The sequence below is a fragment of the Chenopodium quinoa genome, unplaced genomic scaffold, assembly GCF_001683475.1.
Source record: "Chenopodium quinoa cultivar QQ74 unplaced genomic scaffold, ASM168347v1, whole genome shotgun sequence".
In the NCBI taxonomy this organism is placed as follows: domain Eukaryota; kingdom Viridiplantae; phylum Streptophyta; class Magnoliopsida; order Caryophyllales; family Amaranthaceae; genus Chenopodium; species Chenopodium quinoa.
The window spans coordinates 2408016-2428925 of record NW_018743021.1 but is presented as its reverse complement, the minus strand read 5'-3'; the positions used below and the strand labels follow the sequence as shown (position 1 = coordinate 2428925).

The window sequence follows — 20910 nt, the reverse complement described above, 5'->3', positions numbered from 1 at the left end:
GTAGCAGGGAACTAACTAGTCAACCAGGACAGATTATTGTCTTGGAGAAGAAGCGGTTATTTTCATGATGGCTCCTAGGTAGCTACTTAATTAATGATGATCCAGTATTAGTTCAGTGATGGTACTGTCAGTACGGCATGGTGGTATGTTATTACCAGAGTCAAGATTGCTGGGAGGGTAGAAGAGAAAGCTGTTAATATTTTGCTGATAGTACTCCTGAAAATGCCATTTCTTGATCCTCTCTCCTGCTCTGTGCTTCTATTGGACCCTAAAATTGTTTGAAATTAAATTGTTTAATTTGAGGAAGTATTCACTGAAATGGTGGTCATATTTCTATGTCCTCCTTGACTTCTACACAGTTATTGCCCAGAGAAGATTGTATCTCTGGCATGATAGATGCTTACTTTTTATTTATGTGTGGCGTCAAAGTCATTATATATCTTGTGGGCTTCAAGGAGCTTTAAATATTGACATGCTTAGAACAAATCATGCCCTTTTCCTGACACTTAATTGTTGTTTTTCCCTTAAAACTTATGCAGGTGCAGCCTGTGCATGATCAAAATGGAATAACAGATGGCACTGCTACCGCCAGTTCCATGAATATTGAGAGACCAGTGTTATCTCCTGCAGAAATGCAGGAGCAGTTGGATCAATTTACTTACATTATGCAGCAGAAATTCCTATCTGGTCAAGATCATGAACATGTTAATTATTCCAAGATAGATGAAGATGAGACCTTGGATGATCACTGGTCAAAAGAAGCCAATTACGATGCTGAGGAGAAGTACTTTGAAGAAGATTGATCAGAGTAATTCCTACTGTTGTCGAAGTTGGCCTGTATTGAATGTTATATTACTATGAGAGCACTTCTCAAGCTTGCCTAGGCCGCCCAAGGCGCAGAGATGCCTGGTCTGTCGACAACTCAGCGCATGGGACTGTTTGTACATTGTAGGAAAGTGTTTAAGCTTTGTAGTTTTATGTTTACAGTTTTGTCCCCCCTAACTTGGTTAGTTCAAATACTAGTCGTATAGTTTGTCTTCTGGCCAATTGTTTTGCCTTTCGTTGAGCTTGGAAACTCTCTTATTGTCACTATCTGGATAACATTATGACAAACTACCTTAGCACATCTAGTAAATAAAAATTAATCACTTCAGCTGTATATTACTCGGTACTTAATTTTTTATTTACATATTTCTTGGGATATAGTAAACAAGTTACTTTTTGTCAATTTCAGATTGTATGTTGTCTGAATTTGCCTTGTTTGTTTAATGAACTCAAATTAGATTCGTTAATCATCATCATTAAATTATGGCAATTTACATTTTATGCGGTTATTTTTTCCTAGTGAACAGTAGGATTGTCTAGTCGATTCGAATCCTATTAATGGTTTACTTGGATTGAGAAAGCAAGCTAGACGCTTTAAAAGTAGGAGAAAAAAAGGTAAGGTAATCTTACTATGTAGTACTCCTATTAAACTATTCCTAATTTGAAGATTTTTCCCTAAAACTAAGTCAACACTACTTGGTTAGTTACATACATATTGTGTTAAACTTGCCATATCCATATCGGCAAAATAACTCTCTTGATTTTTCTTTTCTCAATACTCGGTATTTCTATTTCACCTTTCTATATACCTACCGTAAATTTTATGTTAGCCAAACAAGCACCAACGTTATTGCACCATTCTATATATCTACCGTAAATTTTATGTTAGCCAAACAAACATTAACAATATTTCCGACCTATAAAATAAGATTGTGGCCCGTGGGTCCATGCTTTTCAAATATCTGCTCATTGGACAATGGCCAAAACAAACGGTTAGAACCACGATTTCAGGCCACTATGAGGAGTTTCTAGCATCCCCTTTCATATTTGAATCCAACCAAAAACAAACCATCTAACAAACGCCCAAACGAAACAGGCAAATCAAAGTAGAAGAACGAAAATAAAATATCTTCTCCCCACCTTTTTCCCAAAAAAAAAAAAAAAAAAAAAAAAAAAAAATAGAACACGAGAGAAGCGAAACAGAGGAGAGAGAGATGGCTAAGCTCCCCATTCTCCTTTCTCTCTCCTAAACCCTAATTTCTCCCCCCTTTCTCTCTCCTCTTCCTCTCGCCGATTCACTCTCTTTCGATTCGTTTGGTTTCGCATTTTACCAACAACCCTATTTTCAAATCCCCAATTTCTCAATTCTAGGGTTCCAATTTCTATCTTCATTCCACCATTTTCTGTGTGTATCACTAGCTTTTTTAAAAAAAAAATTAATGTGTATTTAGGGTTAAGCTTGAAGAACTGCTCCTTGTAGATACCCGATTCTTCAAATAAACTGTGATTGATTGATTGAGTGAGTGATTGATTGATTGTTTGTTTGATTGATTGAAGTTTGTGTGAAGAAGTTTTGGGAGGAGAGAGAAAGAGATGTATAAGGATCGAGGATCGAAGGCGGAGATGGGTGCGGTGGATCGGAAAAGGATCAATGATGCGTTGGATAAACACTTGGAGAGATCGTCGCCTTCAACTTCGAAAGGATTGAATGGTAAAGATAAGGATAGATTGTCGGCACAGTCGATTATCAGTACTACTGGTGGTGGTGGTAAACAGCCGTCTGATCAGAGAGATTCTCGCGCTGTTCCTCTCTCTAAGAATCGTTGCTCCGATGGTATGTTCAGCTTTCTCTCTCTTGGATTTTTAAATTTTCTATTTTTGGAATGTTGTGATTTGTGATTGTTTTCAGCTGATTTTGTTGTTTTACTGTGTTTTTATAGAAAAAAAATGCTGCATTTTGATGTGTTATGAGAATTTTGATTAATGGTGTTTAGTGTTTTTGGTATATGGTGGTGTATTTTGAGTTGAATGAATCTACTTTGATCTGATTTGCGGTCGAGTATTTCGGGTTGGGTCACTTTTTTGTTTGGAAAGGATTCATTAAGATTATTTTGAGTGACATGTTTCTATATTAGATTGTCCTGCATCATGTATAAGCTCATGAATTTATTTATTTTACATGAAATGGGGGAAAGTTTTTTTTTTTTAATCGGATTGCAGATATTTAATGGAAGGGATAAAGTTGACTATTGTGTGCCTTGTCAAAGGGGTTTGAATAAAATGAGTTATATGAGGTATTAAATAGAGGGTGCTTCAAATTTGGTACAAGCAGGTGTTAATGGACACAAAAACTATTAGGGTCCTTGGAAATATTTTGGATGATAAGTATAAAACAGCATTCCTGGCTTCTTCGCGAGTTTTCGAGCTGCAGGAAAAGGAAAGGTTGTTGTGGGAGGCATGGGAAGGGAGGAATAAGCACTAAGAAGCTGCATGAGGCAAAGAAAATAGTGTTTCGTGAGGAAGAGGATGAGGACTGATAACTCGTCTTTGAACAAGAAATTCTCCATGTTGTATTCATAAAATTTTGGGCTGTCTTTAATATTGATTTTAGTCTTCTGACTTTTTTCCTAGACTATTTCACCTCCAAAGTAGGGACTTGAGAGATATGGTCTTGTATAGCTTTCCTAGACTATTTAGTGTAATAACATGTGTGTATTGGAATGAATGACTGATTTGTAGGTACATATTCCAGATAAACCTATGTTGGGGTTTAATCACTATCTGAGCTTTATTAGACTGTTTCCCCTCCATTATATGGACTTGTAGAGGTGTGGATTTGGGGTTAAGACGGGCTCTATTTATATGTTCTTGATCTAACATTGAATTAGCTTAATATTTTATCAGGCTGATCAGAGTATTAGGTAGGGCCTTTGATTGGCCATGGAATTTGGATACATGAGAGTTTGGACTAATGTTTGAGGTGGAAGGAATGTGCACTTCAATGCAGTAATTTGAGTTATCTTGTATCTAATAAAACTTTTCTGACAAACACTGTAATATTTATCGATGATGTGGGTCTGGTTAGCTGATTTGTTCAGCTTCAGTTTATGTGCAAGTATTTTACAGGTGGATTGTTTTGTCATTTGTAGTTGCAAAACTAATTGCTCATAATGATAAAGTGGTGTTAGTGGTTCCCTTATTTCAAAAATTAATATTCACATAATATTGTAGGAAAATAGTGGTTAAGATGTTCAGAAACAATCTTTCATCTTTTTTAATATAGTAAAGGTTTGCTTAATTTTTTGTGGGGTGATGATAGTATAAATTCAACTATTACATAAGAGACTGTAAAAGAATGTCATACTACTTTTGAAGGGTAGAAACTACGTGACTACTATTTCCTTACAGAGGGAAGAATTTTAACAATATTGGAAGGTCTTTATATTTGTGTTAGTTTGATTTTGAATCAGGCTTCCCAAACTCTATTTTTTCTCCATTTTCAACATTTCCTCCACTGACACAAATATGAAGTGTTAATTTGACTATGGTAGAAACGCTAAATGCACAATTAACATTTTTTTTTGGCTGTTTTTTACCTTGTCTTTGTTTTCTGACTTTCCCCTTTTTTTTGGGTTTGCCCTCTTGATGTTTTTACCTCTTGACTTGCAGACGAATCTGAAACAGATAGTGAAGAGTCTGATGTTAGTGGGTCTGATGGCGATGACACTTCTTGGATCTCATGGTTTTGCAACTTGCGAGGAAATGAGTTTTTTTGTGAAGTTGATGATGATTACATCCAAGATGATTTTAACTTGTGTGGGTTAAGCAGTCAAGTTCCATACTATGACTATGCTCTAGATCTGATACTTGATGTGGAATCTTCACATGGTGAGCTCTAAGTTTTACACTGTGCATTAGTTACTTGTTTAGAGATAATAAATATTTTTCTTAGTAATACTGACCACCGAGTTATTTTAAGGACTATAGGGCTTATGCTGAGTCTACATGCGTAGCCAGCAATAAATTAGTATTGCTTGTATATTTAACTTCAGATCTGTGAATTATACTAGTGCTCTTTATTAATTTGAGTGAATGTTTGGTGATCCATATAGTTCAGCGTAAGAAGCCTCTTCCCTTTGTTTGCCCCATTTCCTGATATCTTTTGGGTCAAGTGAAGAATGTTTTTTCTTGCTTAATTGAGTTTTTCTCTCTTGACTAATGAACAAGCTTTTTATGTGCAAGTATTCATGGTATTTGGTACTGTACTGGTACATTACTCTGTACATATTCGAAGGAACGAGCAAGCACTTGTATCTTTTTTTTATTGACAAGTTCTATGGGTGCAAGCATTCATTGTGAATGGTGTTGTAAGGGAATCTTACACTTTACTCTCTCCGTCTCTATTTGTTTGCTCCATTGGCAAAATGTGCTTTATTAGGGCTTGAACCAAAATTTTGCAAGTAGATGGGTATCTTTGTCTTTACACTTTTTTTGAGAGTGCCAATTGGGTAAATGGTAGGCACTTGTTACTATATAAGGGCTTGAACCAAAATTTTGCAAGTTGATGGGTATCTTTGTCTTTTACACTTTTTTGAGTATGCCAATTGGGTAAATGGTAGGCACTTGTTACTATATAAGAAAATGGGACAAACAAGTAGGGACAGAGGGAGTACATAACTACATACTAGATATCAGCAAACACTTATTTCTGTCGTTGAACAACTTGTAACTGGGATCTGTTGGTGGTGAATATAAATTTACTGAATTACTGCCATAATTTTTGTGGGTTGTGTACAGGTTGCAGATATAGTAATGATGCTGTCCGAGTTTAATGTTTGTTCTTACAAGGAATGTATGTTTTTGTTATACAGGTGATATGTTTACTGAAGAACAGAATGAATTGGTTGAATCTGCGGCAGAAATGCTATATGGTTTAATCCATGCACGATACATATTGACAAGCAAAGGGATTACTGCAATGGTGAGAATTGTTTCCCAGTTACATCATGTCATACCTAGGATGCTATAATACTAACAGGGTGTTCTGTGGGCATACAGCTTGAGAAATACAAAAATTATGACTTTGGGAGATGTCCAAGGGTTTATTGCTGTGGACAACCTTGCCTTCCAGTTGGACAATCAGATCTTGCTCGATCAAGCACCGTAAAAATCTACTGTCCTAAATGTGAAGATATTTACTACCCTCGGTCTAAGTATCAAGGCAGTATCCTTTACTTTATTGGGCATTCTTTGCTCTTGCTTGTTTGCTTTCATTTAGTAGTATTTAACTCGTATGTGCTTTGCCTGCCCGCTTTTTGGCTTTACCGTTGTTGGGTGTGGATGTGCATCTATTAATGCTGTTTTTGGCTTTTTTTTGCATGTAGAATTTAAGTAGCTATAAGGATAAATATGTTTTAGGTGTTGATGTGATTGTATATGAAAATGAGATTGAATTGACTGTTGCATCATTTTTCTCCTTTGCCATGGAAAATTGTGATCATTCTAGCTCATTGCTTCATCTTATTTTCTGAAGGTTTTTTTTTCCAAATTGTTGCGCGATTCAAATGTGCCTCTGTTGTGGTTTGAGTAATCTACAAATTATTTGCACGAGTTCATCCTTCTATACGTTTTCATTAACGGGTTGTAGATGTTGATGGAGCATATTTTGGAACGACCTTTCCTCACCTCTTTTTGATGACATACCCACATCTTAAGCCTCAAAAACCTAGTCAGAGCTATACTCAAAGGGTGTTCGGTTTCAAGCTTCACAAGCCATGACAGTGGGAAGATTCTCCAGGCTAAGACAAATTTGCAGCTCATGACCTCTGTATACCACGGGAGGATATGCTGCTGGATGTTGAATTTCAAGGAGATGCGAGATCAAAAACCTCTGAAGCTACTAGGAAATTGTTACTTCTGGGTTAAAGGCTATATTTGCCGTAAATGTACCATCCCCCAAAAAATAGCAGTTTAAATACTGCACTTAACCTGTCATTACTATTTACAATTTTAGATTCCTATTGAAGAGCGTTTGTAAGCTTTGTACTGTTCTCCTGAAGTCTTCCAATTAATATTGTAGTGTTTTTTTTTTTTTACCCTTCATTTTCGTAGTATGAAATTCTGGCTCCCTGAGTTCCCCTTCCAGATAGTAAAAATTTTCGTGTATTTTATAATCTGTACTCTTGGTTCATCATAATTCTTGTTTTTTTAGAGTAAAAGAATGCATAATGTATAGCTGAAATACAAGAATTTTAACCAGAGTATACCGCAGAATAGGCACCTGGACCGTCTGGGGTGGCTTTTGTTACGATTGATGCACCGAGTAACCTGTGCTTGTTGATATAGCTTCTTGCTAAACCATGCATGGTAAAATTGCTACTCGTGGACAACGATGGAGGACATCGAACTTGGAAAGAATTGAGGATCCTTCTTTTTTTTTAAAATACAGGGAAAGAGAATTAATGTAGGAACTACGAAGTATTGCAGAAACTATTGCCACGAGCCCACAACTTAGGGTCTGTTCTCATATGTTTATTTTCAGTTTAGTTCAGCTCCTAATTTTCTTCTCTTATAAAATATTCAATTTAGTTCAATTCAATTTTGCTGAGTTCAGTCAATGACAATAGACCCTTAGTTCCTGCAATTCATAAAGCATTCTCTTGCTAATTCTAGAATGGCAAAGTGAGTTTTATGAATGTGTTCCACAATCCACATGACGTGCTTACTTAACTAATCCTTTTATTCCAACGGTGTCACTTAAACTTTCAATGATAATATTGGTAGTTTTATAACTTCAAAATCTCAACATTCTTTTTTGTTAGTTTTGCTTCATCATTTTTATTTTTATTTTTATTTTTATTTTGACACCAGTTTTACGTCATCATTGAGAATAGAGTTATTCACAAAGTAGAGCTAATTAGAGCACTGAGGAAATGAGGGTTATTAGGGCATGTTCACGTCAGCTTAATTTAAGTTCAGCTCCAATCAGTTCAATTTAGCTCTTAATTTCCTCTTCTTATAAAATATTCATTTCAATTTTATTTAGTTTAACTCTAATCAGTACAGCTCAGTTTAGTAAATGTGAACAAGCCCTTAGTAGGAAAAACCCAAAGTAGCGATCAACAGCCAACTACACTACCTATGATACTGTCAAACTATCATCAATTCTTTTCCCAAAGTAGAATTAGGTTTTGTTCACTTCACCTTAAAAAAGAAATATAATATTCAGCAAAATAATTTTAGTTTTCCGTTTAGAAAATAGTATAAGTTTAGCTCAGTAAAAGTAATTTTAGTTCAATAAAAAATAGTAACTTTAAGAAAAAAATAAATTAGAGAATCGACAAAAATAAGTACATGTCAGCAAAAATAATTACATTTTAGTAAAATAATATCATTTCAAAAAAAAAAGTAAAAAAAGTGAGGTGAACAGGACTCTGTAGTAATTTAAATCATTAATTAAAGTAGATGGGAGACAAATTATATAAAATCATGTATGTATAATAATACATACTTCGTATTTTTTTTTATTTAATTTTTATTTTCAACCTTAACATGCGTAATCAATTTAATACTCTATTTAATGCTCTATTCGTTTTTAAATACTTGTTCCACTTTCTTTTAAATACTTGCTTAAGCTTTTTATAATATTTAATTCAATTCTCTCACCTAGTGGATCCAACATAAATTACAGAGTATATTTTATTAATTTCTTATTCTATGTCCTTAATTTTTTTTTTTTTTTTTTACAGAACTCTCTCCTCTAATTCTCCCCACTACTTTTGTATTTTACAATTTTTTTTATAATTTTTCACCTATTCCATTACCTTCACATTTTATTACTTTTTCCAATTTCTCCTAAAATTCCGCGCATGAAAAAATTAAACAAGTATTTAAAAACAGAGGAAATACGAAATACTACTCTATAGTCTATATACCTTTGGCGAAAGTGACCTATCTATAAGGACCAACACAATCATTTAGATTTTAGTTGCCTCATGTCACAATGAATTGACTAAAATAGTCCTTGGAAATTTTAAAATAAAGAAGTTGCTATTCAAAATCTCAAACGTATGGCTCAAATCATGCATACGGAGACACATAAAACATGCGAAACATAGCGTAGGGGCCAACAAGCCAAAAGATAAGAGCAAAAATGAAAACATTAGAATTCGCTTAATCCTATCCTATCCACTACCCTTTTTCTTGACGTGGATATTATGAAATATGGAGCCTTTGCCTTTTTGCTTTCAATGTTCTTTTGAATTGACTAATTATACTTTTTTTTTTTTTTTTTTTTTTTTTTTTTTTTGATGTAGGGCAAATGGCAAGGAGTCAAGGACATATGGAGTACTCCCATTAATCAGCAATCAGTGGAGGATCTTAGCTGAAAATATTAAAAGTGTTAGAATTAAACACTTAACCTCTCGCTCAAATCTAATTATTATGTCCCATTATCTTTTATAAGCAAAATAAGAATATTTAAGTTAAATAACTAATTAATCAAAATAATTTATTAAGGGCAGGGTCGCGAATGATCGGATTGAAGGGCCCCTTTTAACAATTTTATTCTCTTTGGTCTACCATCCTATATACAAATATTAGGTTAGAACCCGTGCGATGCACGATTTATATAAAGCCTACTTTTGATTTGTACATTTTAAAAATAAATCGCTATTATACATGAATTATAAGAATTACATATATTTTGTAATTTTAAAATTTTTTATTTAAATCAAAATTATGATATAGTATCTGTTCAACGTTGTATAATTCTTAGGGTCTGTTCTCATTGACTGAACTCAACTGAACTTAATTGAGCTGAACTGAACTGAACTGAATATTTTATAAGAGAAGGAAATTAGGAGCTGAACTTAACTAAATTGAGCTGAACTAAACTGAACTGAACTAAACTGAACTGAACTGAGCTGAACTGAACTAAACTGAACTGAATTTCAACGTAAGAGAATATGCCCTTACTTCAATGTAGGAGGTCATTTATTAGTGTGCTATTTAAAGTTGTTTTAATTTCCTATGAAAAATTGATAGATTTTAGTTGTAACGTAAAAACTTCCAATATTTAAATTTCAAAAATATTAAATATGATAGCTTTCAAAAAAAAAATTGGCATCGTCATTGCATTTAGGTGGGAAAATTAAGTGAATTTTACTATGGATTAGGGAGTATAATGAAACAATAAAAATGGGACGAAATAAGTTTAATAATCGGCCATCAACTTGGCATTTTCAATACACCGTATCAAAATTTGCATCTCCATCAGTCATATCACAATTTGAATAAAGTTGACGTAACTTTGTCAACTAATTGTGGTTATCACCTTGGTACAATATAGACTGAATCAGGACGAATTTTTAAATGAACCTAGTTCACACTAATTTATTGTGGACCACTAATATTAGAGAAATTATGGTTCTTTTATTAATAATAATAATTAAAAAAAAAAGTCACTATAATAAAAATAAAGTCACTATGTTGAAATAAAAGTCATTTTGGTAATATATTGGCTATTCAATGAAATATTTATATACACTGGTCAATATGAATAATAATTGTCACTATGTTAAAATTAGGGTCATAACGTCGTATTCAAGTACACAATAATGTTAAACATTACACATGTTATAATAAAGGTTACTATGTTAAAAATAAGGTTACTATATTTAAAATAAGGGTCACTAGGTTCAATATAATGTTATTTGCGTGTGTATAACTCTCGGGTCCACAATAATATTATTGTGGACCAACGCAAGTCTTTTTGCTGAATCAGTTGTACCAGATCAATGTGAACCAAAGTTCAATCCATCTATGTTGTTTGGGTTGGAGAGATAAGTTTAATGAATCATTCGATAAGTTTAATGAATCATTCTTCTTCAAGTTTCTTTATGCATAGTACTGTTTTTATAAGAGAAATAAGGATATTAATTATCAAATATATTTGGCCTTGATTACAGGATAAAATATACGAGTATAATATATTATACTATAGTAGTTTTCAAATTTCAACACTTCTTGCGGTTATTAGTATAATATTTATGTCAATAATTGCACCTGTCATATACTATCAACACTCTATTTGAGATTCTTCAAACCATATACAATACACATCATACGTTAATTAACAATAATTGAACATATCCAAATTACATCATTTCTATTTGCCAACACATACAAACTCATTAATACATTGACCCTTTTATAATTTATCTATTCTACAACAAAGATATTATTGTATTAAAATATGGAATAAGATTATGATTATATAACCAAGATAAAATAAATTAAGATTAAGATTAAAATTCTAATTTTGAGGATTAAAATATAGATATGATGTCTCTCTCAAATTATGGACCCACTTGCATACCCATAAGCTCAACCATCCCATCCCATCCCATCCCATCCCATCCCATAACCTTTTCATATAAGAGAGTTGAGCAACTTGACTTTGCTTTGCAAAATCACCAACAGATAACTAAATCCATCAACTAACCTAAAATCCAACAATTTCCCAAAATAAATTAATAATAATACCCACCATTTTTCATCTCCTTCAAATCCAACAAATCAAATTCCCAAAAAATGAGCAGAAAAATCCCAAATTTGTGACTTAGTTGATGAGCAAAACTTCCACTACTTTACAATCAACCAATCAAAGAACACTAAAGAGCTCTTTAATGGATTCAATAACATTCCCAAAAGATTTGGCCTTTCATCTTTATCAAAGATTAAGCCATACAACCAACAAGATCCAAAGAACCCTAATTCTGTATCTTTTTATAATCCTACTTTCTCTCTCTTCTCTCTACATTCTCATCTCTAACTCAATCGATTTCATCTGGGTATTTGCTTTTTTTGCTGTTCTTGTTCTAGCTTTAGCTTTACCCCACATCCCACAACCCAGAATTTTTACCCCACAATTCCAACTTTCTGTAAAAAATCAAACCCTAAATTCCTCAAATCCAGTTGTTTGGACAATTGGGTCAAACCCCAAATGGGAGAAAACCCTAAATTCAGGATTTAGTGTAAAGGGTTTTAGCAATGGAGATGTTTATGAGGGTGAATTTCATAAGGGTAAGTGTTCAGGAAGTGGGGTCTACCACTATTATTTGTGTGGGAAATTTGAGGGTGATTGGGTAGATGGGAAGTATGATGGTTATGGAGTTGAAACATGGGCAAAAGGGAGTAGATATAGGGGTCAATATAGGAATGGATTAAGGCATGGAATTGGGATTTATAGGTTTTTTACAGGGGATGTTTATCAAGGTGAATGGTCTAATGGTCAATCTCATGGTTGTGGGATTTATTCTTCTCAAGATGGTAGTAAGTATGTTGGTGAATTCAAGTGGGGTGTTAAGCATGGATTTGGTTTTTACCAATATAGGTAATTTTTTGGTTGAATTTAGCTTTATTGCTTGTATTTTGTTTGGTTTTAGTTATGTTGCTTAATGTTTTGTGTTATTTTCTCTATAGTTTGAAGTTTCATGTGTTACATTGTTGTTTGTTGGTGTTTATGTCCATTATTAGTGTACTATTATTTGGGTTTGGATTGGACTATTATAGAGTAAATCAATTAGCTTATCATATTCTTGCTTATTGTAAAGTAGCATACATGCATTGTGTGGGTCAATTGTAGGAAGTTTATCGGTTATTATACAATTAAGGTCACGCATAGTCGAGTATCCAATGCATCCTACCTTGCCATGGGTAGTGGTAGAAGCCTCTTTGAGGTGTTGTCGTATTGAGGCTTCAGACTTGAGTCATTTGAGTGTATTGATGAGGTTTATGCACTTTATTTCTTTTTTCTTTTTTGAAAAGGAAGTGTTTGATGTTAATGCGCATTGTGTCGGGTGTTGTTACATTGGGGCTGAGTATTTTAGGTTGAAATGAAGAATCAATATGAGACAAGTTTGTCTAATTTATGTTTTAACTACTTTCGTTGTCTGGATGATTTGGTTGGTGAAGCAGATTTTTAGAATTTAAGGGTAGTTGTTAGCAACTTCTCTGTTGCTTATTTGCTGAATAAGCTACTAGATTCATAATCTATAATTTTTTTGACAAGCTAGTTGTTGTACGAGCCTTCTAAGAAAAGTGTTTCTTCTTTAGTAATCCTTTAACTACTTTCTTTATTGGTCTTTAGCTAACTAGCAAGTGAGGGAGAATTTCCTAGGTTTGGCTGTATATATGGAGTTGACAGCAGAAACATATCATGGGGTTATTTTGATCGTGTTTCGGTGTGGTTACCAAAAGATGTAGTAGACAATTGAGACATTGAAACTTATATGTTATGCTACATTTAATTCACTGAATGACCTCTACGTGTACTACCTGTTTGTAAACAAGACTCAATGGATTAATAATACACTATTCACTATTGTTCTAAAATTAAATAGTTTGTGTTGCGTGGAATTTGCTGGATTGTTATCTGTCAGGAAAAATATCATTGTACAAACCTCAGAGGTTGTGAACTTCAATGATTTAGTGTTGCTTTCTAATCCCAGCAAAAGGCTAAGCTCATATTCATACTCATTTTGCAGAAATGGAGATTTGTACGCTGGTGAATACTTTGCTGATAAGATGCATGGTTTTGGAGTTTACAAATTTGGTAATGGACACCAATATGAGGGGTCCTGGCATGAGGGCAGAAGGCATGGGCTAGGTGTTTACACTTTCAGAAAATGGGAAGCTCAATCTGGTTACTGGCAAAATGGGCTTCTTGTCAAGGCTAGCTGTCAAACTCAACTGCCTGATTCCCCCTTTTCAGCTTACCCTTGCAAAGTTTCTACTGCTATCCAGGTAAAGAACGCTCTACTTCTCCAGTATATGAAAATATTGTTGAATTTTTAGTCTTGGTGTCTATGCATGGTTGACCACAAACAAGTGCTACTGCAGTCTAATTATACTCCCTTCGTCTGGGTATAGTAGTCAACTAGTCATGTATAGTTAATTAGTATGTCCGAGATTAATGAAAGGTATGTGATTGACTTTCCCACTAATAAAGATTGATTAATTAGAATAGAACTACAAAAATAACTATAATATTAGGTTTTTAGTAATATTGGGCCATAATCTTAATATAAGGAGATGAACTTTGGAAAATATAACCATCAGTATCTGAATTTTCTGCACTTATTCTGTATGCAGAAAGCAAGGCAAGCATCTGAGAGAGCATATAAGGTGAAATCAGTAGATAACAGGGTGAACAAAGCTGTAGCAGCTGCTAATAGAGCAGCTAATGCAGCGCGAGTGGCTGCTGTGAAAGCTGTTCAAACAAGGATGCATAAAGGAATCGACAGTAAAACATCGCTTCAATGTGTCTAATTAAACCCTCATTAAAAAACAAGAGACCAGCACTTGAAATTTCTGGAGGATCAGAATTCAATTCCCGAATTGATATAATTGCTTATCAAATGCTGTTTGATTTTCATACTTCGCCTCCCTACTAGAAAGGAGAATGAGAACTGCTTTTTACTACAATCAGTAAAAGCAGATGTAGATGATCAAAAAGGTCAAATCTCAATCTTCGTAGCTCGTAAACCAAAATGTACATAGCTGAATATTAGTGATGTTCTGGAAATGGCACCGAAGGTGCTGAAGGCTAGGCCATCATTTTTGTAGTAGTTGTAGCTTTTACTAGATAGTTGGTGTATGATCATTGTTCGGGAACAGCAGCTATATATCATTTATCCATATAGCCTGCGTCAACATGTAAAAAATTTGCCTGTCTATTCAATTTATTCCAGCATCAAGTCTTTTTTATGTCTGATTCAGCATCAAAAATATACTTCGTAGGGAGTAGCATATAAGCTTTACTTGTATATTCATTCTTTAGTTTATTACAGGAAAAATCAAAGCTTTCAATCAAACTGTCAACTTTTAGCTGGTAAGTAATGTATTATCATCAAGCTGGACTACTCTTGAAGAGTGATCCTTTACAATATGCCTTTTATTGACCTGAGCCTCTTATAAGGATGATAAAAGAAAAGGCCTCATCATGAATTGCCTTCTTGTTGACGGCTTCTCTTCCAATCAAATGAAGCAATCGACTTGTATTCGGCAAGTGCTGTTGGGTTAAATTAATTACACAGGATACCCAAAAGTCAAGTGCTGTTGGGTTAAATTAATTACACAGGATACCCAAAAGTCCCACAGAAGATTAATGAAAAATATTAGTATAAACCACTGTTATGCATATTTAACCCAAAATATTCAGATATGAGATAAATCCTGAACAGCCTTACGCTGATAGAGCTACCCCAACACATCCTTTTTATCCCTTAAATGTGGTTAATTGATTGCTAAAAAATGTCATCCCGAGAGGGATAATCTTCGTATAGGTGCTTCTATCTGAAGCAGAAACAAGGTTACTTCCCTTCAGAATTCACGGCCTGGGGCCTGCTTAGTAGAATTATGTAACAGGTATCTAATAACAGTTTCAATTTTGTGGATTTGCAGAGAAGTGCTGTTAGAAAGTCCTGATTACATAATTTGAAGCCAAAAAATTGCACACTTACAGTTGTTCAGGCTCAGTTCTGGAAACCCAGGCATTGGACAAAAACACAAAATACAATCAAACACCAAAGTACCTGGAAGTCAGGAAAGTTAGAATCCTATATTATCTAACTGATATCTAAGTGACTAACTACCATCTGAACCATGCTACAAGGTCAGGAATCCATACTAAAGCTTTCAATCAGATTATCAGCTTTTGGATGGTATATTACTTTGGCAAACATGGGCTTCGTCTTTTCATGAAGAATCATTTCTTCCAGCACACGGTCTTCTGAAATCCTCGAACTTGTATTCACTTTCTCCACGCTTTCCTCTGAAGAAAACATTAGCTCTGATAAACGCTCCTTTGTTGCCTGCCGCTGATACTTATCTTCTTCCCGAGTCTCTGAGGTGATCAAGTGATAAACAAATACATCTCTTTCTTGGCCAAGCCTATAAGCTCTGCTTATTGCTTGCCTTTCCACTGAGGGATTCCAGACAACATCAAGTAAAACTACCCTCGAGGCACCCACAAGATGTATCCCTTCACCACATGCCTTTATTGAAGCCAGAAGAACCCGAGCTTCACTTCCAGGATCATTAAAAAGCCGTATCATAGATTGTCTCTCCTTCATGTCTTGCTTCCCATGCATATAAAGCAATTCACTCCCCATGTTCCAACCAAAAGCAGCTTTTAGCAAATCTGCTATGAAGTTCAAGGGAGGTATATACTGGCCAAACACAAGCACTTTCTCTCCCTTGCTCAGCTTGATGAGCTCAACAAGGAACCGGGTTTTTACCCCAGCATCTAGGTCTGTTATGTGCTTCTTTAAAAGATCCATGAGTGCATCATTGACAAAATTAGGTGTCTTGACATTCTCATCACAAAAGATTGAAGGGTGAACGGAAGTTATTGAGACCAAATTATCATATAAAAATCTGTTTAATCTCCTCCCAGACAAGTGTTGAAAACACCTCTTCTGAAGATTAGAGGGTTTTAGCATGACCAGTGAATGGAATAGCCCCTTAAGTCTCTCTCTTAATATCTCCCCCTTGTGGACATGCACAAAAGGTGTGATCCTTTTCTTCAACTCTTCGATTCTTCTATCATCTTGTTCATAATATGCTGACAGAATCGGAGATCCAATCTCTTCTCTGACCAAGGCAATTGTGTTATGAAGTTCCTCAAAGTTGTTCTGAAACGGGGTTCCAGATAAGATCACCCGTCTCTTTGTGGATATCTGAGACAGTACATTCCATATGTTACTTTTCTCATTCCTAGGAATATGCCCTTCATCCAGCACTAGAATACCAGGTTTTGTAAGAAGAATTTCCCTAACCTCCTTATTAGTGCCCTCCTCACCAGCAAGTTTTCCAAAGAGCGTGTAGCTAACACCCAGAACGCCCTTCCCTAAGGCCCAAGTTGACAGCTTAATAAATCGAATTGTCTTGTCATTTTTGATATCCCTGGCGTATGTGAGGATTTCAGGGTCCTCTTTCCCAGACAACTCGTTCTCATTTAAATTGAAAAAGGGGATATCAACTTTCCATCTTGCAAACTCTTCTTCCCAAGCTCGGAGCATGACACAAGGCGCAATGATAAGAGGGTTTGCCATTTGGTATTGCTTCATGAAAGATTGAACGAAAACAACAGCTAGACGGGTCTTTCCAGTCCCAGGAGCATGGCATATGATACACCCACCCAAACCAGATGCAGCAGTAGGCTCGACAAGTTCATCAATCTTTATCCCTCCAGCAATGTTCTTCCAGATGAACTCAAACCCATCGCGCTGGTGAGGGTACAAACTCCTCTTAACCCCAGGGACGAGGTCCCACACTGTGCCTTGAATATCATCAGAGGGGCTAAAATGATCACCTTGACGATCATAGCTAGAGTCCTGAAACTGAAACCCATCACAGGCCATGCTATTATCATACATGAACCGTCCATAGTCTCTTCTGTTCCCCCTTCCAAATGGATCCTTGTTCTTTTACATACAAAACCAAAATATTCGACATCATAAACATTTTTGAATGGAAATGTAAGAGAAAACTGATTGATTATACAACACTGTACATTATCAACAGCAATCTAATAATAAGAGCTTGAATATATGCCAAACTTACAAAATCTGGCATAACATGTTTTATCTCCAAGTGTACATACGAGCAGAATTTGCAAATCACTCCAATTTCATCGTCGTGGATGAGATAATGCTTCCCTTTAGCACAAAGCTCCTCTTGCGAAATGGCATCATTGGAAGGAACATCTTCACTGTCAACATTATTGTTGTACTGCAGGACAGGTTGCAGACTTTGTGTTTAAGACATGTAAAAATACACTCATATGCAGCGCAAATGGACACACAAGATGCTTAACCAAATTGACCTAAAGCTTGATAGTGATTGAAAAAAGAAAGTCAAGCACACATAAGATGCTTAAGCTTAACCAATATCGTATGAACAACAGAAAGTTCTGATAATATTCAAGCTTAGACAAATTTAAATCTCATTCACAACATGAAAACCGCCTCATTTCCCTCTCCACCTGCATCCCTTGAGATAATGTCCAAACTTTTGAACACGGTAAGCTTACCTAATACAAGATGAGGAAGGCGAAAGGAAAGAGACTAGCTTCCTTATGCAAACAACAGGTACAAGTATACAGCAGTGATAGGGCACCTAAAACTTTACCTTCTGCAATCCAAATACAAACTACTTTCTGAGTGAATCTGATACAACATATAGCAATACAGCAGAACAGAATGCTCAACCGCTATACCACAGCACTAAGCTCTTGAAATTCAAAGAAAAACCAAGTGCTCAAAAACACCACATTTGAGCAACAAAGCTATATTCCCATCAAATAAAATCCTTTATTTGCAACACTAAATCATATTTCCACAACTACTCAAAAATCACATTTAAAAATTTTAACAAAAAAATAATAATATCCTAGTCCATCAAAGCGACAAAGCCATCATTGTTCAAAATTCTACAGCAATCATCAATGCATAAGTTGCACAACCAACCAGAATTTTAAGTATTCATCTCATAAAATGTATAGTTTTAATGAATATGATCATTTCTGAACTTTAAAAATGGCTAAATATGAAATTAAAGACGTAAAATAATTTTAAAAACCTTACCACTGTAGATTTATCAGCACCAATATTGCAAGCTCGAAGAGAATAATCAAGATCATTGAACAAACTTTCAATTTCTAACTCATCTTCTGATTTTTCATGCACAACCAACTTCTCAACACCAAATTTGAACTTCAATGGAAGATAATAATCACTTGTATCAGCCAAATTCTCATCTATTCCTTTATCTCTCCCCTCTAAAATCGAATTCAAGATACTAATCTGAAGCTCATTATCTTTAGTAGACTTCTTAACTCTATTCTTAATAGATGGAGACTCCAACTCGACCCTATTCTTAACATTCTTGTTCATTGGTTGATATTCAACCTCAGCCGTGTTCTTACCACTCTTGTTCATTGGTAGAGATTCAACCTTGGCCTCGGCTTCGGCCGTGTTGTTGTACTTCCGGGGCCTCCCTCGCTTCCTCATTTCACCACTCACTTGACCCTTAATCTTCCCAACTTCCTCTTCCTCCTTTTCAATTGAAACACTCTTTTTTAACTCACTATCACAATTTCTATCTTTTCTTTTGTCATCATCATCATTATCACTCAATTCATCAATCCCATCATCATCATCATCATAATAATGAAGAAGAACATCATCATTTTCATCAACTTCTATAACAGAACACTCTGAGCTTGAATACTCATCAGAAGAACTAGAAGATTCATCTTCCTTCCCAACAAAATCCTTGTCCATTTCAACATCATCTTCTTCACTTGATAAACCCTCAAAATCATCATCTTTTTCCTCACAATTCCCACCTTCCCTAACTTCATCTCCCTTCATTTCATCATCATCATGGCTAATTTTCACATCCAAAGGATGACATCCATCATCATGCACATCCTCAACATCATCATCATCATCATTATCACAATCCAACCCAAGAGGATTCCATCTTTCTCCCAAAATTTTCAAAGAATCATCACTTTCACCATCATTCACATCATCCATCATCATAACCCCTTTTCCATGATCATCATCAAAAACTTCTTTTTTAACACAACCCAAGTCATGAATTTGTGAATTCTTCTCTGATTCATTAAATTTATGAACCCCTTTTAAAAATTCTTCTTCATCAATCACCATAGCTTCACTACCCTCCATCAATTTTTCATCATTAATTCCAATTTTACCCTCAAAAATTCCATCTTTTTTCTTCTTCCACTCCCTTTTAGCAGCCAAACGAGCCCTTTTGTTTTGCTCCATTAACAATTTTGCTCTTTGACTCCTTGTTCTCTTCCCTACTGGTAAATACTCCATTTTTTATTTATTTCTTGGAAAAATGGAAAATTTTTTGAAACAGAGGAATTAAATTTTATACTTACAAAGAAGGAAGAATTGTACTGAGTTAAAAAAATCAAAAATCAAGAACGCGAACTAGGAAAACGAATTAAGAACAGAAAATAGGGATTGTGTTTGGGAAGAACTGGGAAAAGAAAAAAAACGTAAAAAGAATTCTCTAATTTAGAGGGCTCTTGATACCACATTAAGTCAACATGAAAAATAAGAGAAAATGGCTTAATGAGTCTTTACCATTAAACGCATATATATAGGCTTACAACATTAACTTAACTTGCCAAAACTACATATTCACAAAATATATCTTAATTTAACTTAATTATATCCTAACAAAAAAAAAAGGGTGATGGAATTGAGGTGAGAGATAAATAAATGCAGGTAGGTGAGTTCAGAGAGAAGGATGTGATGTTGCAATGAGATATTAGTAAGAATTCGCGCCAATTATGCATGCAAAAGTCCGCCATATTTCAAGGAATTTTTTTTTACTTGATACTTTGTACATGACTTTTAAATACTGTAACACAATTCTCAAATTGAGTAAACAACGTATTTTATTTACGGCTGTCTTGCATCATGTGGTCGTTAATACTAATTGAGAAAGTTTTTATAACACTATAATATTGACGAAATAAACATTGTAAACACTGATCGAATAAATTATACAGTGTAACAATAACGAAAACTCTTACAACACTAATAAAGTAAGGGCCTGTTCCGATTGACTGAACTCAGCTGAACTGAACTGAGCTGAACTGAACTTATTAATTAGTGATTTTTAACTACGGATTAGTGATCTTTGATTATTTATTGATTATTTATTACTATACATATGTGTATATACAAATGTACATATTATTAATATTAATAATAATAATATTATTAATAATATTATTATTATTATTATTGTCACTAGATGTAAGCCCGTGCGATGCACGTTTTTTAATTTCTAATTATTTGTAAAAATAATATAAATCCTAATGTAAAAGATAATATAAAATATAATTTTGTTTTTTTTTTATAATTTAAATCTTAAATTACTATTTTTTGTTTTCAATTCTCAAATTTCATTTGTTAAATTTTTCTTAAATGGCGACTGAATATTAAAATTCTAAATTAATTATAAATCTAA

The 20910-nt window shown here is 34.5% G+C and overlaps 4 protein-coding genes across 4 annotated transcripts in view; 3 read left to right on the top strand and 1 right to left on the bottom strand.

Moving 5' to 3' along the window:
* Positions 1–1210, top strand: part of LOC110730272 (coiled-coil domain-containing protein 97-like) — a 5136-nt gene extending 3926 nt beyond the window's left edge. The window contains exon 3 of the mRNA XM_021910061.1: positions 540–1210. Coding sequence (XP_021765753.1) covers positions 540–803 — 264 coding nt within the window. The 3' untranslated portion in view covers positions 804–1210. The remainder of the gene's footprint in view (positions 1–539) is intronic.
* Positions 1211–2025: 815 nt separating this feature from the next.
* LOC110730271 (casein kinase II subunit beta-1-like) lies at positions 2026–7000 on the top strand. The gene is made up of 5 exons (XM_021910060.1): positions 2026–2659; positions 4495–4713; positions 5697–5806; positions 5884–6049; positions 6473–7000. The coding sequence occupies exons 1-5, from the start codon at positions 2419–2421 to the stop codon at positions 6601–6603; spliced, it is 867 nt and encodes a 288-aa protein (XP_021765752.1). The 5' UTR covers positions 2026–2418; the 3' UTR covers positions 6604–7000.
* A 4275-nt stretch (positions 7001–11275) lies between these two features.
* LOC110730270 (junctophilin-3-like) lies at positions 11276–14599 on the top strand. Its single transcript, XM_021910059.1, has 3 exons — positions 11276–12220; positions 13374–13632; positions 13981–14599. The coding sequence occupies exons 1-3, from the start codon at positions 11454–11456 to the stop codon at positions 14155–14157; spliced, it is 1203 nt and encodes a 400-aa protein (XP_021765751.1). The 5' UTR covers positions 11276–11453; the 3' UTR covers positions 14158–14599.
* A 661-nt stretch (positions 14600–15260) lies between these two features.
* LOC110730269 (SNF2 domain-containing protein CLASSY 4-like) lies at positions 15261–20021 on the bottom strand. Its single transcript, XM_021910058.1, has 3 exons — positions 18477–20021; positions 17455–17622; positions 15261–17315 (listed from the first exon to the last, which is right to left on the bottom strand). Exons 1-3 carry the CDS (start codon positions 19740–19742, stop codon positions 15504–15506), a joined length of 3246 nt encoding a protein of 1081 aa, XP_021765750.1. The 5' UTR covers positions 19743–20021; the 3' UTR covers positions 15261–15503.
* Positions 20022–20910: the final 889 nt, after the last annotated feature.

Excerpts from the sequence above, each read along its gene's own strand:
- LOC110730271 (XM_021910060.1), top strand. The coding sequence starts at position 2,419 with ATGTATAAGGATCGAGGATCGAAGGCGGAGATGGGTGCGGTGGATCGG. Across the intron at positions 2,660-4,494 it reads TAAGAATCGTTGCTCCGATG|ACGAATCTGAAACAGATAGT; the intron begins GTATGTTCAGCT and ends CTTGACTTGCAG. Across the intron at positions 6,050-6,472 it reads TCGGTCTAAGTATCAAGGCA|ATGTTGATGGAGCATATTTT; the intron begins GTATCCTTTACT and ends AACGGGTTGTAG.
- LOC110730269 (XM_021910058.1), bottom strand. The coding sequence starts at position 19,742 with ATGGAGTATTTACCAGTAGGGAAGAGAACAAGGAGTCAAAGAGCAAAA. Across the intron at positions 17,623-18,476 it reads GTGCTGATAAATCTACAGTG|TACAACAATAATGTTGACAG; the intron begins GTAAGGTTTTTA and ends CCTGTCCTGCAG. Across the intron at positions 17,316-17,454 it reads AACATGTTATGCCAGATTTT|AACAAGGATCCATTTGGAAG; the intron begins GTAAGTTTGGCA and ends TGTATGTAAAAG.
- LOC110730270 (XM_021910059.1), top strand. The coding sequence starts at position 11,454 with ATGAGCAAAACTTCCACTACTTTACAATCAACCAATCAAAGAACACTA. Across the intron at positions 12,221-13,373 it reads TTTGGTTTTTACCAATATAG|AAATGGAGATTTGTACGCTG; the intron begins GTAATTTTTTGG and ends CTCATTTTGCAG. Across the intron at positions 13,633-13,980 it reads AAGTTTCTACTGCTATCCAG|AAAGCAAGGCAAGCATCTGA; the intron begins GTAAAGAACGCT and ends TTCTGTATGCAG.